Source organism: Cricetulus griseus (genome assembly GCF_003668045.3).
Source record: "Cricetulus griseus strain 17A/GY chromosome 1 unlocalized genomic scaffold, alternate assembly CriGri-PICRH-1.0 chr1_1, whole genome shotgun sequence".
Lineage (NCBI taxonomy): Eukaryota > Metazoa > Chordata > Mammalia > Rodentia > Cricetidae > Cricetulus > Cricetulus griseus.
In genome coordinates this window covers 214,890,911-214,908,148 of record NW_023276807.1, presented here as the reverse complement: position 1 = coordinate 214,908,148, position 17,238 = coordinate 214,890,911, and the positions used below count along the sequence as shown (strand labels likewise).

General features: G+C 43.2%; 1 protein-coding gene across 1 annotated transcript in view; it reads left to right on the top strand.

The window, feature by feature from the left end:
- The window catches only part of Atp8a2 (ATPase phospholipid transporting 8A2), a 432,334-nt gene that overhangs the window by 155,748 nt on the left and 259,348 nt on the right, over nucleotides 1–17,238 (top strand). The window contains exon 24 of the mRNA XM_035452970.1: nucleotides 13,161–13,333. Within this exon, the coding sequence (XP_035308861.1) occupies nucleotides 13,161–13,333 (173 nt within the window). The remainder of the gene's footprint in view (nucleotides 1–13,160; nucleotides 13,334–17,238) is intronic.

Here is a 17,238-nt window from a genome sequence, read left to right as displayed (position 1 = left end):
TTTTTAGTGTAACTTTGAAATCTAGGCCTTCACCCATTAGGTGGAATAAAGAACCGTGTGTGTGTGTGTGTGTGTGTGTGTGTGTGTGTGTGTGTGTGTGTGTGTACATTTGAGTATGTGTTTGTGTGTTGGAAATAACCCATGGTTCCCCAAGAGATGCTTGGAGTCCGTAACACCCAGTGTTTGTGGACAAGTTTTGTCCAGCCAGAAATGAAGGTCACGGTGTTCCTAAAATGAGCAAGTGTGACACCAGTCTGCAGACAAAAACACAGAAATAGTGGCCACTCTATGTGGGCCCATGTCTCCATGCCAGCTTTCTGCAGCCACTGTACTGATCTCAGTCCCACTTGAATGGAGAGGGTGCTCGAGAGAGAGGAACAAACCAGTGTATTCCCAACAGCCAGTGTGCCTCTGTAGCCTGGAAGAGGAAGAATTGGGACTGAGCCAAAATGCTACCATCACATAGGGAGACTCCTCAGAGACAAGAAGGCTGTACCTGTGTGAACTGGGTGGAGGGCTCCAAGATAGGGTAATGTTTCAAGAGAATCTGGTTATTTGTTTTTGTGAGAAGTCTCCTGATTTTTAAATCTTGAATTAAAACCAAAAACCATTTCCTTTAACATAGGATGAATAGTTATCATCTACTCAAGCTCATGGTGTCTCTCCTGGCCACAAACAATGGTCAAGGACCTTCTGTGCTCCTTGATACATTCTTGACATTTGGGCCCTGAGCCAGTTGAGCCTTCAGCAGGCCTCTCAATCTCATTCTCTGCTTCAGCCCTCTGAGATGTGTGTTAGTTTCCTTCAGCACTTGCAGCCTGTGCATTGTCCCATGTCATGTCTATGATGCCTGTGTGCTTATTCACCTTGAGAGCAGATCCCTTGCTGTTTTGTTACTTGGTGTGTCATCATGGTTACATTCCATGACTACATCCTGAATGTAAACATCCCCACCCTAGGCCCATGTCCTGGGTACTTTTCAAACTTTTGATAGAAGGCAGGCCTTTGTCACAGGATAGATACAAATAAGAGTGGTGGAATGGAGGAAAGGGAGAGCATGGGACCCATAGCTGCCAGAACACAGTGGCTCTGGTAGGGGCAGAGTTCAGGCAGCAGCAAATAGTCCCCAAACAAGGGATGGCCAGCATTGTTTTCAGCACCTGTTTTAGGCTAGGTCATTTGCCTGTTTTTGACCAGGGAGTGTGGTAAGAAATAACTTAAGTGGTTCCTTTTTTCTATTCTTCATCAAGTGCTAACTGAAAAGTTACATGATCCACCCTGTGCCAGCTGCTAGGTGTTCAGATTGTATTGACATCATAAGTGGGTCCTAATTGGACAGACTTTTCCCTGGAGGTACCCTATAGAGCAGTAGTCCCAAAGGGCATCTGTGTGCACCATCCAGGAAGAGTCTTTCCGACACCACATTCTGTTCATGGGCCTGCCCACTGTCACCTGGCTGCAAGTATAAGTGAAGTCACAGTCAGCTCTCAAGCAGCACCAGCCTTCAGTGTCTCCTGCTCTCTTACCAGTGACAGAAGTCTATTGTCTATGTGGGTTACTACCCATCCCCTCTTCCTCACCATCCTCTGATGATTTACCACATACTGTTTCTTCTTTTCCCTGAGCATGTCTCTCTTGCTCTCATTCTGGCTCTTACTCCCTCTTTGGTCTTTTTGAGATGGGGCTGGAACTCAACTCTGCAACCCATGCTGGTCTCACACTTGGGATTGTGCTTGAGAGTGATGGGACTTACACCAAAGCTCATCAGGCTTTTAAACACATTCTTGGCTTTGTGTCTTCTTGAAGAGCTAGATACATATCCCCCAGAAGCCTCTTCGTGGATCTGTCTAATCTTAACCCAGTCTGTCTTTCATACTGTGGATGGAGATATAAGAATCAAACTGTGGCTCTTCCTGCCTGACCCCTACCGAGAGCCCTCATCCAGTGGCTGATGGAAGCAGAGGCAGACACCCACAGATATACACTGAACTGAACTCTGGAACATAATTGCAGAGAGGGAAGAATGAAGATCAAAGGGATCGGTACCAGGCTGGTGAAACCCACAGAAACAGCTGGCCTGAACAAGGGGGAGCACATCAACCCCAGACTGCTGTCCGGGAGGCCAGCACGGGACTGATCCAGACCCCTGAACATGGATGTCAATGAGGAGGCCTCTGCACTCCTAGGGGGCCCCTGGCAGTGGATTAGTATTTTTTCCCTGGTGTAAGAAGGGACTTTGAGAGCCCATCCCATCTCAGCCTGGACACATAGGGGAGGGACTAGGCCTGGCCCAGGATGATGTGGTGGACTTTGGGGAGCCCCTGCCGAGGGCCCTACCCAGCTTGGGGAGTGGAGGGTGGTTGGGGTGGGGGGGCAGGCAGGAGATTGGTGGGGAGGGTTGAGGATAGGGGAGGGAGAGGGAGGAGGGATTGACATGTGAAGCAAGCTTGTTCCTAATTTGAACTAATAAAAAATTTACAAAAAAAAGAATCAAAATGTGAATATTGTACTTTCATACCTGAAAGTCTCCCCAGGCTCCTTTAAGACTCTAGATAAATCCAAGGCTTTCCCCATACTTGCAAGGCTCCCCACACCATAGCATCTTGTTCCTCTGACCTGCAGTTCACCTGCCTTTCATGTGTGGGACATTCCTGTCTGTATGTGACAGACACAGTGATTTGACTTCTTTGTACATTTGTGTACATTACTCTCTGTCTCTGGGACTCCACACATACTAGAATTTTGTGTGTCATAGGCCCCTACTGGTAAAACACCACTTTCTAGAATTTATTTTCTGCTCTCTTTAAGCATTGACATCCATCCCCATTATCTCAACTCTGACTGCCTATGTAGAAAAACAAAGGGTGTTGCAGCCTGCAGAGAGGTCCACTCACTACTACCTGGTTCAGTTGGTGATTGCCTCTGTATTACCAGGGCAACCTTCAAGCCACAAACGTAGGTTATTGAGATTCTGTCCTTAGTCTTTCTTCAGCGGCATGTACTCCAGAAGAAATGAGATCTTTTCTGTTCATTTGCCTATTAATTTGGTTTTATTTATAAACATACAGTAGTCCATGCCAGCCTTTGTAAACTAGGGAGTGCAGTTTTAAAATAATGTAATTAAAAGTTTTAGTCCACAAGGAGCAGGAATCCCAGGAAGGTTAACTACTTATGTTCATTTCCTTTCACAGCATGAGAAAGTAGCACAGCCATTGGGAAACTGGCTTTGTCATGAAGCAGGAGAGTCTCTCAGTCATTGAAATCACAGTGTGCTTCTTAGGATGTGCAGCTCATCTGTGCTGGCAGAAATTAGCATGTTTGTCCCCATGTGCAGTCAGTAATGTGATTTATATTGTTCTCTTTGCTGAAATTTACCTGACGCTTAGTCACATAGCTCCTTGAGAACACTCTACAAACTGTAGCTGCCCAGAAATCAGCCTCTACCAGAGTTTCCCTTATATATTTGACTCTTGTTGTGTTTGGTTTGGAGGCTTTGACTTCCTTTAGGAATCAGAGGACCTTAGACATAGTCAGCATGATGACTGTAACGGACATGTTACAGGCAAAAGTCTTACCCCTAAAAAATGAAAGGCGTTGCTGATTACGTAGAAGTTCTTAGTAAAATTATTCATTCCTACCAAGTGTGAAGATGCTGAATGCGGCAGATGAGTCGCGATGTATCAACTGCCCAGTGTCTTCGGGATCACTGTGCTGCCCACTGTGGGTCAAGCACAGCTCCGAGGAATCACAGAGGTCATCTTACCCTAGCTGAGTGACAGCTCACATGTGCCACTGCTGCCACATTCTCCTTGCAGGAGCGTGACTCCTTGAACTAATTGGCCTGTAGGAAATGTTTCCCTAGAAAGAATTTCATATCTTAAGGAATTGCTTAAAGGACTCACACTCCAAATTAAAATGGAAATGCTTCTTCAAGCGTGTAGTTATGTTTTGTGATTTTCTTTTTTGTAGGCAGCTATTTAAGAACATTTGCTTCTTGTGCAAGAGGATTCACACACAGCTCTAAGTTGAAAACTCTGCTTTGAGGGAAGAAAGCAAATGAAGTATATTATGCTTGCCATTAACATTCTTTGGGAAGTGAAGTGTATATTTTCAGGGATTGTCTTTTAAACTCAGTGATTTGAGCTGTGCCAAATGCTGGTCACTTTTCCCTTTGATAAACAGGGTCACTGGTGACTGTCAAACTCTTGTAAGCTCCAAAGTATAAGTGAATAGGTAGCATCCTTCTCCTTAGTGCTGTCTGCTAACTCACAAGCAGGCACAGAAAATTTTCTCTATTTACCACTTCCCAAATCAAATTCTCTCTTGCAGTGCCTTTTTAGGAAAATGAGAATTTTTTTAGAGAAGGAGAAGGAGAAAGGAGAAAGAGGAGGAGGAAAAGGAGAAGAAACCTAAAAACAGGGTTTCCCATTCACCATACAATGTGGGTCTCATATATATATATATATATATAGAAGGATTATATTATCTATATACTGCACACATTAGTATTTTGCCTGCATGTTCATTTGTGTGAGGGTGTTGGTCCCCTGGAACTGGAGTTACAGTTGTGGGCTGCCATGTGGGTGCTGGGGATTGAATATGGGTTCCCTGAAACCAGCAGTCTTAAAACATTGAGCCATCTTTCTAGCCAGTGCTCTTAAGTGCTGAGCCATCTTTCCAGCTCCACACAGTGAGATTCTTAAGAGGGTCATGTGTGTGTGTGTGTACAGTGAACTAACCCATGACCCCTCCTTAGTTATATTCTTGAAGTCTCAGTCAAAAGAAATCCATTTACTTCAGTAAGCCTTAAGTGAAATTCAGAAATGTATGGTTGCTAATAGCTTAAGACTTCTGCTACATTATATATCATAAAGCATGTATACAATAATTATATATTTTCAATTAAATTGAAAACCCTAACAAATAGTCATCATTTATTATCTTAGAAATGAAAATTAAAACCAATTGTAACACCACATAATCACTAGAAGAACAAAAACTCAAATGCTGCTTCCAAGTTTTGGGAAAGATAAGGAATCAGTAGGAGTCTCACACATAATTGCTGGGAACCCAAAGTCACACACTTTGGAAAAGTCTCACAGTTCCTGTAAAGTTAGAGATGCCCTTGCTTTGTGTCTTAGTAGGATTTCTGTTGCTATGAAAAACTACCTGGAGTAAACTACTTGTAGAGATAGAAAGTCTATTGGACTGTTTCAGGAGTTTCTCTCTGTGGCTGGTTGATCCGTTGGTTTTGGACCTCTGATGAGGCAGTATATATCATGCTGGAAGCACCTGGTGAGGTGACTGTTGAGCTCATGGTGGCCAATGATGGAGGGCTTACAACCCAATAGTACACTAGAATGAACAGATAAACAAATTGTGATCTAACATGTATTGGACTACTACTTAGCCACAAAAAGGATAGATGGTCTAATTGATACAAGCAAACGTTTCCGATGAATCTCAAAACATTAGGTTAATTGAATTGGCCAGACAGATGAGACAACTATGTTTCTTTTTGTGTCATCTAAAAGAGGTGAAACCTAACTGCCAGGGTCAGACCAGCATGGGGAATGATGGGTGTGCTCTGTATCTTGATTACAGAGCTGCCTATCTTTAGAGAAGCTCATAGAGTTGTGCACTTAAAATGGATCAGTGTGGTTGTATACTAGTTAGTTAAGCCACAGGAACACTAATTAACAATGGTAACAGTAGTAAGTGATAGCAATGCAGAAGTACACACTTTAAGTGTTTTAAAATTTATTTTAGTATTTTGTGTGTATGGGTGTTCAGCTTGAGTGTATGTCTATGCACCACCATGTGTGTACGGTGCCATCAGAGGCTAGAAGATGGTATTGGTTCTCCTGGGATTGGAGTTATAGATAGTTGTGAGCCATCACTCTGTGTGTGGGGGTGGTGGGGATCAAACTTGGATCTCTGGAAAAGCAGTCAGTGCTCCTAGCTGCTGTGATACTCCTGTAGAGAATTATGGCATAGTGTGAATTCAGTAAATGGAGTTGATTTGGTTTGAGGACATAATACCTTTTTAGGATGAAAATAGAAACATTTTGTGGTAGGGAAGGATGGGTGCTATAGGGAAATGTAAAGTTGGGAGTTGGTAGCCCAGGAGTACCCAAGGGCACCAGGGTTGGCATCATGTTGGAAGTACCTGGTGTGGAGTTCTTGGTGTTGCCTGGTTCTTGCCTGATGTTCACAGACAAGAAGCCAAATGTGTCTTGAAAATGGTGGAATAATTCTGGTTGAAGACCACCACCTTGTGTCTTTAAAATGATTAGAATTCTAGGAAGTCTCAGAATCTAACCCATTTAACCACGATCCAGTCTGTGTGCTTATGGGCTTTACATTTGGGGATATTCATGCATGAGAGCAAATCAAACACCCTGAGTATATTAAAAGCCACATCCTTCCTGGAGGCGACTTTGCAAACCTGTGACAGCCTAAAATGAATCGGTATTTGTTAGTTGAACAAGGACTTCTGTTAAATCTCTCCAACACTTGCATTGCATCCATTAGGCTCCCTACATGCAAAAGCACCAAGCATATCAGTGCTATTGAGAAGGAGGTATGATTTTCTTATAAATGAATATGAAGAAAAAGAACAGAAGAGGATTGGTAGGAAATGATGATTTCATCTACCTCAAATGTGAGAGCTGGGTGATAAGACGGATCTGAAGAATAGGAGATGAAACAATGAGGAAGGGTAGAACCCATAGCAGGGCACAGGTACAATAGGACAGGACCGTAAAAACAACAACAAAACACAACTGGGCTGTGGACTCTGGGATATGCATCATCTTTAGATATCCGTTTGCCCAAGGTCAGTTTGCAGGCTGTCTCTTCTCCACCTAAAAGACTAAGTATGGCTTGCTTGAATTGCTGCAATGAAACTTGAACCCTCCTGGCTTTCAGCATAGTCAGCTCAGAGGCCCCTCTTGGAATTTGCAGAACATCAAAGTGATGACTGAGGCAGCTGCTGCTCCCAAGGCTTCCAAGAAATCCTTTACGGCTCTGCTGAGCCCAAGGATGGAAGGGGATCTGGCCTCCACAGGTTGCAGAGTTACTGAACTAGGTTGATTTTAAGGAAAGACCCTTGCTTGCTGCTGATTGGAAAGAAAATAACTAGGGTCTGACAATGTTCCATTCTCCTGGTTTATTTCCTAAATATGAAATGCACCTTAGGAGGTCTATCTGCTCATGGGCTGAGCAAGTCTGTTCCTCAGTGCTGCTCCAGAGACCTTCAGATGAACCTGGGATGGGGAATGTATGCAGACCTCAGTGGTACTCCAGGGACCATCAGATGGACCTGGACTTGGGAAATGACTATGAGTGAGCAACTACAAACCTCAGTGGTGCTCCAGGGACCATCAGATGAACCTGGACTTGGGGGAGCATCTATAAATGAGTAACTGCAGAGCCATCCCTTGAGATGGCTGGTGGCATAGTGGTTTTATGCAGTTTTATTTAAACACTGGAGAGGCAGCCACAAGCACTGGCCTTGTGACAACAACACAGAGTTGTTTTTCAGCATGACTAAGGGACAATCATAAAGTACAGTCACCCACTTTTGGCATTTAATTGCATATACTTTTAATCCCAAGAAAGATGAAATTATAGAACATAAATGAGCAGCTAGAAACATAAAGTTCAGTATTAACACCTAGAAGGCAAATGCCAATTAAGAATGTTGGAATGTGGTTTATCCCTCTGCGAATGAACTCCCCTGCTTCAACTCCCTAGGGCCCTCATAACAGCAAAGTCCATTGTAACTTTTAGTAATTGCTTTTTTTATTAAAATAAAAAGAGTACAGTATAAATTTTAGCAACCAGGCTAAGTAGGCATTAAAGGCCCTGGGATCCAACCACAATGCATAACATCATTCCTTTGGGAAAATGATTCTAAGTGCTCAATAACTACCTTACAAATAGACTTTAGGATCATAGTCCACTTGAGAATAAGGAACTGTGTGCAATGGCAATGCCTTCCATTGACTCGCCCGAGAATGGCACCAAAGGGACCTATATTCTTCCATACATGTGTGGTGAACTCAGCTAGTCTGGGTTTGATCAAAGATTATTGCTGAGTAGACACAGAGAGCATGAGAGTTAAAAACAAGGCATATTCTCAAGAGATTCAGGTGGAGAGCTGGGATGATAAAGCTGCAGATGTGTTAAGAAGTTTGAAATCTCCAAGGCAAAGTCAGTGTTGTGAATGGATAGAGTGGGAAAGAAATATTGAAGAACAGAATATTTTTTAAGGAAAATACAACTAAATGTGCCCCTGAAAGGAAGGCTGGATAGACTATGAGGAAGTCAAAGAGATACCTAAGACCTACAAATATTTTTTCATAGATAATATCTGGGAACATTCAGAATCAGTGCCTAACTATATCAGTTCATTTGAGTTGAGCACCTTCATAGTGCACCTGCTATGGCTTAGTGTGGGCAAAGGTTGGCAAGAGGAGTTAATGACTTCATCAAGCTTGCAAGTTAGTGTAATCATAGCCTACCACAGACATGAACCAGAGCAAGACATCAAGATAGGACGTATCAGTGACAACACACAGAATGTTCAAGGGAGAGGCTTGTGGACTTCATCTTTACTTTTGTATATTCCTCAACTCTTTTTAGACTTCTCATCTTGGTTTCACTGTAAGATTCACAAGAGTAGATTACATAAAGTTTGTATGTCTGTGTCTTGTTGTTTTTATTACCTGGGTAGAAAGGTAGCCAGGTAGGTATGATTAGTTGATAAAAATATAGGGTTTAGCTCACACAACTTGAACTAACACAACTGATTCCTTTGCTTGAGAAAGTTATGCATGCACTTTAATCTATGTGAGAAAATTCATGGTTAATAGAATATAAAATGTGAAACATCTTAGTAGTGTTTGGTTCTCTCTTTAGAGAGGGTAGCCACTGTATATGTGCAGTTTGATGTCTAATACAGCCATGGTATGCCAACATTCACTTTTACATGTATCCCAACTGTAGTAGCATTGTCCCATCTTCCCACTCTGTATAAGTGACTGCTACTGTGTGAATGTGTCTGTTGAAGTTCGTGTGTTGGAAGGTGGTACCTAACAATAGGTAATTGTGAATGGGTTAATGTTGCATAGAAGAACTTAAGGCTTTAAGTTATTTCTTCCTCTCCCTCCCTTCCTCTCTCTCTGACCCCCATTGCCCTTCTGCCATGAGGTGACACAACATGAAGGATTGTCAACCAATGCTGGCCTCTTAATCTTGGACTTTGAGCCTCTATTCCCTTGAGCCAATTAAGTTTCTGTTCCTTATAGACTTCCTAGACTTCCTGAATTTAAAGCACAGAGATTACCCCAGACTCTGTAGCTCTCTATGCATGTGGGTCTCCTTCCGTGCACTGTGCAAGCATCTGTAGCAGAGGTCTTCACTGAAAGGCCTTTTCCAAAGTCCCAACATGGCGTCAGCATTACTCTTCCAGTCACGGTGTCCTCTTGGTGCTGTGCTTGTTTCATCCAAGTGTGTCTCTGATGACAAGAACCCTGGAGCTCACCCCCCTGAGATGCTGCCTTTTGGCTTAGTCAAATCTTTCTATTATAGCAAAACCACCATGGGCCCTGAGAGTAGAAAAGGCACTTTCTTCATGCTTCTGGGGGCTGGAAGTCAAGATCAAGGTGAGATGCTGGTTTGCAGGTGGCTGCCATCTTGCTGCATCCTGTACATGGTGTAAAAGAAGAAGAAGAAAAAGGAGACAAGAGAAGGGAGGGATGAAGGAAGGGGAGGAGGGGGGAAGAGGAGAGAGGAGGGGAGAGGAGAAGAGGGGGGAGGGGAAGAAGGGAGGAAGGGAGGAAAAGCAAGCACACTTCCATTTACACTACACTAACCCCACCCTTGTGGAGTCACAAGACTCCACCCTTGTGATCTGACCACCCCTCCAGGCTCTACTTTATAGCAGGGCTTTATTTGGTAATTTGGGAGGATTCAAGGAATACCTTTTATGGTTAAGACCTTTGCTTCCAGAGTTGTAAGATGGAAAGTGACTCCCAAGGAGAGTGGATGTGAGCGCTGCTCTGTTCCAGGGCCTCTGTTGCTATGGAAACTCTAGGACTTTTTCAGGCCCTGTCTTTTGCTTGCCTGGGGAAGGAAAGTTGTACACATCTCAGAATCATAACTTTTCCAGGCATCATGCCTTAGCCTACTTTCTGCTCTATGGCAGAATACCCAGACCTAGTGGTTCATGAACAAAAGAAATGATGTATTTGGCCCTTGATCGTGTGGGATGGGAAATGCTAGTTTGAAGGCTGCATCTGGCAAAGACCTTTGTCTTAGTTAGGATTCTATCACTGTGATAAAACACCATGCCCAAAAACAACCTGGGGAGGGAAAGGATTCCTTCAGTTTATGTCATACTCCATCACCAATGGAAGTCAGGCCAGGAACTCAAAGCAGGAACTGAAGCAGATGGCACAGAAGATCACTGCTTACCATCCTGCTCCTCAGGCCTTGCTCAGCCTGACTTCTTACAGCATCCAGGACCATCAGCCGTGGAGTGGCTCAGCCCACAGTGATCTGTGCCCTCTCCCATAATCATCAATGAGGAAAATGCCCCATAAGCTTGCTCACAGGTCAATCTAGTGGGAGCATGTTCTCAACTGAAGTCCTCCCTTCTCTAATGACAAGGTCATGGCGTTTTGACTTTTTTCTTTTTCTTTTTCTTTTTCTTTTTTTTTTCAAAACTAGCCGGCACAGTCTTCTTGCTCTGTCTTCCTAATTAGAAGACTGAGAGGGATGTGGACAGACAAGAATTAGTTGCTCTTAAAAACACTCATTCTTGCAATACTTCTGTCACTTCCTTCTGGGGACAGGAACTTGATGACCCTCATTAGGTCCCACCTTTCGATACTGGCATATTGGGATGAGGTTTCTACGGGAACTTTGAGGACACATTCAAACCACAGTGTCACCTTTCTGTCATCTTCCCACTGCTCATTCTGGTTCTGAAAACACCCTCCTTCTTCCAGCTCCGGAGCTGCCCCACCCCCACCCCTGTGCTGATGGTGTTCAGCAGCCAAAGCTGGAGCCTCTGCCCCCAATGGTTAAAGGCTGCACTAATTCTCTCTCCTCAATGTCTCTATGTATGGTATGCCTTCATATGAGAGCTGGGATCTCTGTATCTCAGGGAATTTTATTCAACAGCCTTTTCCCTCTTGGGCCAGGGCATGACCATGGGGCAGCCACTGGCATGGACGGCACTGAGCTAGACTGTGGTCTGCTGAAGCAATAGGACCATGCCCCATCAGTAGTGTAGTCTCAGGAGGGTTTCCGTCCTGCATGAATAGACCCCTGGCAGAAGAAACCCCTGCCTTGTCAAGCCAGCTCTTAGCAAAGTGGAAAAACTTTTCTTCTGTCCATCCAAATGCTAAAGGCCAGGTTGTTTCCATAGATAACTATAGATGCTTCCTGGCTGGAGAGGTGGCTTAGTGGTTAAGAGCATTGATTGCTTTCCCAAAGGACCCTGGTTCAAATCCCAGCACCCACATGGCATCTCACAACTGTCTGTAACTCCAGTTCCTGGAGATCCAACACCCTTAATCCAGCAGACAAAGATGTAGGCAAAACACCAATGCACATAACAAAAATAAATAAATCATTGAAAAATCTAGATGCTTCCAAAATGCTTCCTTGAGACTCAGAGTGGTAGAACTGGGGATAAAAGGCATCAAGTTCTATTTTTTCTAACAGAAATCAGTATAACTTTGACTGGGAGTGCATTGTTCTGTTAATTATTCATCTCTCATCACAGTGGCAAAGCTCTATTGGTGGTGGCATTTATTCACTGTCATGTGTGTTTTCCTCAATATATGACACTCCTCATGACTAAATGGTAGGAGTACATTCAGTGTTAACTGTGTGCCAAACCCGTATTCAGTCCTTACTTGGGTCAGCCAGTTTGTTCATAACTAAAGTGCTGGGAAGTGTTCCTAGCCTCATGAGGAAATGCAGCTTAAAGAGGTGACTTCTCTTGCCCAATGTCAAAGAGGTGGAAAGTGTGGAGTTTGGACTAGAGCTAACTTAAGTTATATGTATTTCTATTAAAAAAAATAAGATATCCAGCCACAGTGTGAGGTTCCAGAACACATGTCCTTACAACCCTTTCTGTGTCTTGGTATCTCACTGAGTATGAAAACTGGGCAGAGAGACAGTGGAAGCAGTTTCTCACTGTCAGTAGCAGTGAGCTTCAGTGTAACGAGGGAAAGAAAAATGCCTGTCCGTCAAACTTCAAAACCACACTTTAGGTTACCATAAGGCAAATTACATGAACATGTAGCTTCATAGACAAAAGATCCCTTGTCCAGAAAGAATGATTTCGGTGTATTTTTGTACTTTCTGAACAAATGTAAGCTACATTTTTAAATCAGTCAAAGGGTGCGTTCTTATATTTGAGCGTATACATTCCTCCATACGAGAACATCTTTTATTAATTATAGGAATGACTTTCATGCTTTTGTGTAACAATACACACCTCACAGTGTTTGTTTAGGCTGGTGGCAGTGGTTTGGTTGGTATGAGCAGTTTGATTTGATTATACACTTTCTTCCATGTGACAATGAGCAGCTTATTTCTTATCTCCTTTATACATGGAGAAAACAGTCAGATCTGAAGTGCTCAGTAAATGTGCAAGTTAATCTTCAGGTAAACATATTTTTGGGCCATTTAAATCTTTATCTTGTGCAAACTGAGAAATGTTAGTGTTTGTCCTGTAAGTTCCAGTAATGCTTTTTTAAAACTTGTGTATTTTGTTGAGGTTCCTTTTTAAAGATCATTAAACATATATGTATATGTATATATGTACATCATTATACAAGAGAGAGAGAGAGAGAGAGAGAGAGAGAGAGAGAGAGAGAATGGAGAGAGAGTGTCCCATTGGGGATGAGATTTGCATCACTAGGCAACACACTTCTGCCAGGTCAAATAATTGTAAATATCATAGGGTCTCTTGCTCTCAGGATGTTTTACCCATCAAACAGCCACAGAGGGCATGCCAGTGACTGTACCAAGTGGAACTGTGTGTTTTTCCTTGTCCCATCTTCTCCTTTCAAGGAACTTGAAGTTCACCTTGTATTATGAAGCCCACAGACATCATCTTCTCCCACTTTTTCCAGGCAACAAGGGCTGCCATCACTCAGCACTGCACAGACCTGGGAAATTTGCTGGGCAAAGAGAATGACATAGCTCTCATCATCGATGGCCACACCCTGAAGTATGCGCTCTCCTTTGAAGTTCGCAGAAGTTTCCTGGACCTAGCGCTCTCGTGCAAAGCTGTCATCTGCTGCAGGTGAGAACGCTTAGTTTGTGCCCAATCCATCCATGATCTTGATGTGTCTGTGCCGTGGGCTTCTGGAAGAATCGATGAACAAGAATTCTAGGCTTCAAACTCTATGTTAAGAATAGAAAAAGCTAAACAAAAATATAAGTTTATCTTTAGCCATTGATGCATAGGCATTTGCTTCAAGCAACAAGTAGCTCTTAGGTTTTTGTTTCTTGTCACTCCATGGGATGGTGGCATGTATTTTCAGTGTGGGACTTCCCTCCTCATTTAAAGTTCTCTGAAAACACCTTCACAGACACACCCAAATACGTGCTTAATTATAGCAATAAGCGTCCCTTAACCTAGTCAAATTGAAAATTGGAATCAACCATGACACCACCCAACTGGAAGTGCTCATTGGTTCTTTTTTTTTGTAGATTTTTTTATTTGAATTAGGAACAAGGTTGTTTTATATGATAATTCCAGTTCCCTCTCCTGCCCCTCCTCCCTTACCACCCATCCCCCCAACTAAAACCCTACCTATCACATATGCTTTTTGCTCCCCCTGGATGGTAAGGCCTTCCATAGGGTGTCATCAGAGTCTATCACATCTGATGGGATAGGGCTTAGACCCAACCCCATGTGTCTTTACTCAGGGAGTATTCCTCTGTGTGGAATGGGCTCCCAAAATCCACACCTATGCTGAGCTACTACAGGAGGTCCCATGTATTTCTGAGGTTTCCTCACTGAAACCCATGGGTCTGGATCAGTCCCATGCTGGTATCCCAGCTATCAGTCTGGGGATCAAGAGCTCCCCGATGTTCAGGTCAGCTGTTTCTGTGGGTTTCACCAGCCTGGTCTGGACCCCTTTGCTCCTCATTTGTCCTTCTCTGCAACTGGATTCCAGTTTAGTTCAGTGATTAGTTGTGGGTGTCTGCTTCTACTTCCACCAGTTGCTGGATGATGGCTATCGGGTGGCATATAAGTCAGTCATCAATCTCATTATCAGGGGAGGGCATTTAAGGTAGCCTCTCCTCTGTTGCTTAGATTGTTAACTGGTGTCATCTTTGTAGATCTCCAGACATTTCTCTAGTGCCTGATTTCTCTGTAAACCTAAAATGTCTCCCTCTATTATGGTATCTCCATTCTTGTCATCCCTCATTGGTTCTTTATGGAGTCTGAGAAGAGCTTTGAGGGTGGATGTTGCTGACATTCCACTGACTACACATAACCTGGAGGTCTGCTTCTGATAGAGATTTAAAGTTGAAACTATGAAAATAATCTACTAGGAAGATAAGAGGCCACCATAGGTAAAGGGCCCATCGTTGCTAGCAGTTTTCTTGTCCAGCCTGGTTCCCTTCTCAGCCCCAAATAAACACAAAAGACTTATATTAATTATTAAACTGTTGGCTAAAGGTCTAGGGCTTCTTATTGGCTAGCTCTGTGCTAATTATTAACCCATAATTACTAATCTATGTATTTCCACATAGTCTTGGCTTATCGGCAAATGCCCAGACCTGTTATTCCTTTGGCAGCCTACACGGCAGGCTCTCTTTTCCTACCTTTCCCAGAATTTTTCTCGCCCTGGTCCCAACTATCTTCCTGCCTCATTGATCAAACAATGTTTTATTTATCAACCAATAAGAAAAGCATATATACAGAAGGACACCGCCTATCATGACATCTAAATGAGGGGAAAGCGTTCTGGGATTTCTGTCTTCTGTAGTTTCTTGTTATGTCTAAGATGCTGAGTTGCTAAGTGGGTGGGACCTGTCTTCTACGAGTTCTTCAAGACTGGCAGTTATTATCGTGCTACCTGATCTCAAGTGCTGGCCAGTCACTTCTGCCTGCCACCTACATTGTTCATCAAGGTGCAGTCCCCAGCTTGTCGCTGGCTGAAGCAAACAGTAGCACCAGGGACAAGAGGAAACCAAATGGACCAGCCTAGTAAATTGCAACTCAAAGCCAGCAGGCTAACCCCTTATACAGACTTTCATGGGACAATCAAAATGTGTCCATCTGGATTTCCAGGGGAGAGCCAGACAGGCCTGCAGACTGGAGGAATAGGCTCCAGCCTAACCACCTGCTCTATGCTAAAGAAAAACGCCATGTCCTCCTCTCACTTAGGCTGCCTTCACCTGGCTTTGTGTGTCACACAGGTGCAAACCTTAGGCTGGCCCAAGAAAGAGCTCAAACTGCAATAGGCACCAAGAACCAATTTCAAGTTAAATACTATGACCATCTGCTACATAGAAGTGTTCATCAGAAAGACCCAAGGTGGTTTCCAGCTTCCCTGCTCTCAGACATTTCTAGGCTGGTGTCACACTTCTGATTTAAAAATAGCAACAACAAAAATCGAACACACACTTTATAAACAAAGTGCTCAGTTGTTTCACCTGTGTTCAGAATTGTAAGCCAAATTTCACATGTGACTTTATTAGTAAAGTTGGCCTTACTTCTCACTTTCTATGCTTAAAATATAATCATTTTGAGTTACTCTTTCTAAATATAGAAGAAAAAGTTGTAGTTTTTAAAAGAATAATTTTCTGGGAAATCATTATATATTTTCTTACCAATATAGATTTGTAGATGGTTGAATATTGTATAAGAAATTATAATCTAATATTCCTTCAAACTAAGATAGATTTAAGTAGTGAAAAGAGGAATCTCACCACCCCACACAGGTCTCCAGTGAGCCCAGACATTCCCAAAGATGTCATCTCTATGCTGAAAATATCCCTGTATTCCAATGGCAGTGACCCCTTAAAAACACCCTCCAACCAGGCACATGGGACTGTGACTGTAATCCCAGCTACTCAGAAAACCAAGACAGGAGAATGGCTTGAGCCTGAGGCATCAAGTCAGTTTGTAGAACAGAGCAAAACCGCATTTCAGTCTAAGGTCCTTCTTGCTGATGCTTCCTGGGCATTCAAGTGTGACTGCCTCAACTGACACATGCTCAAATACCTGCTCCATAATGTTTAGGTAAATGGGAGTAAATTAGCCTTTATTTATGTAATTTTTGACCTTGCAAGTCTATTGCATATTTTGATTAAATTATGCTCAATTTTGCTAATTACAGTTTGCTGTGCTCCAGTGTTTTCTATGCTGTTAAAAATTTTAACAAGATCCTTTGTAGTCAGCAGGATGGGTACCATTCAGTTTCCTATGGGGAGTCTTAGCTGCCACTGCATTGTTTGTTGACCTGTAAACTTCCACCCAAAGACAGCTGCAGTTGTAATTTTGATATTGGCATCACACATTCTGGGTGCTGGGGAGAATTGAAGATGTGTGGCCTCTTCTCTTCTGGGCTAGGGTGGCTTAGAGTACTGGTGTAAATGCTGAGCATCTGCCTTGCACTGTAGGCCTTGGGCTCAGGCCCTCAGTGAGGCTGTGGAATCCCACACTTCTATTTGTTACAAGCACCTGGAATGTTCAGTTTTTCATTTGACTTCTAGTTCCTTTTAGCATTTATTATTGATGGTTTGTCCTATTTTGCTTCCCTGTTGCTTTGATGGAACACTAACCAAAAGCCACCTGGCTGGGGGAAAGGGGTTTATTTGGCTTACAGGTCACAGTTGATCATCAAGAGAAGTCAAATCAGGAGCCTGAAGCAGGAACTAAAGCTGGAATGGAGGAATGGTGTTTAATTGCTTGCATTTTTATACAACCCAGGGCCACCTGCCCAGGGGTACCACAGCCACAGTGGGCTGGGCTCTTCCCATCAATCATTAATCAAGAAAACACCCCCATAGACTTGCCCACAAGCTAATCAGAGGCAATTCCTCAACTGAGGTTCTCTCTTTGCTGGTGACTCTAGTTTGTGTCAAATTCACAAAAACTAACTAGCACATGGTTTCTCTTTCTTAAAAACTTATTATCGTCATTGTTGTGTGTGTGAGTGAGAGAGGGATGGATGATTGCTTGTACCC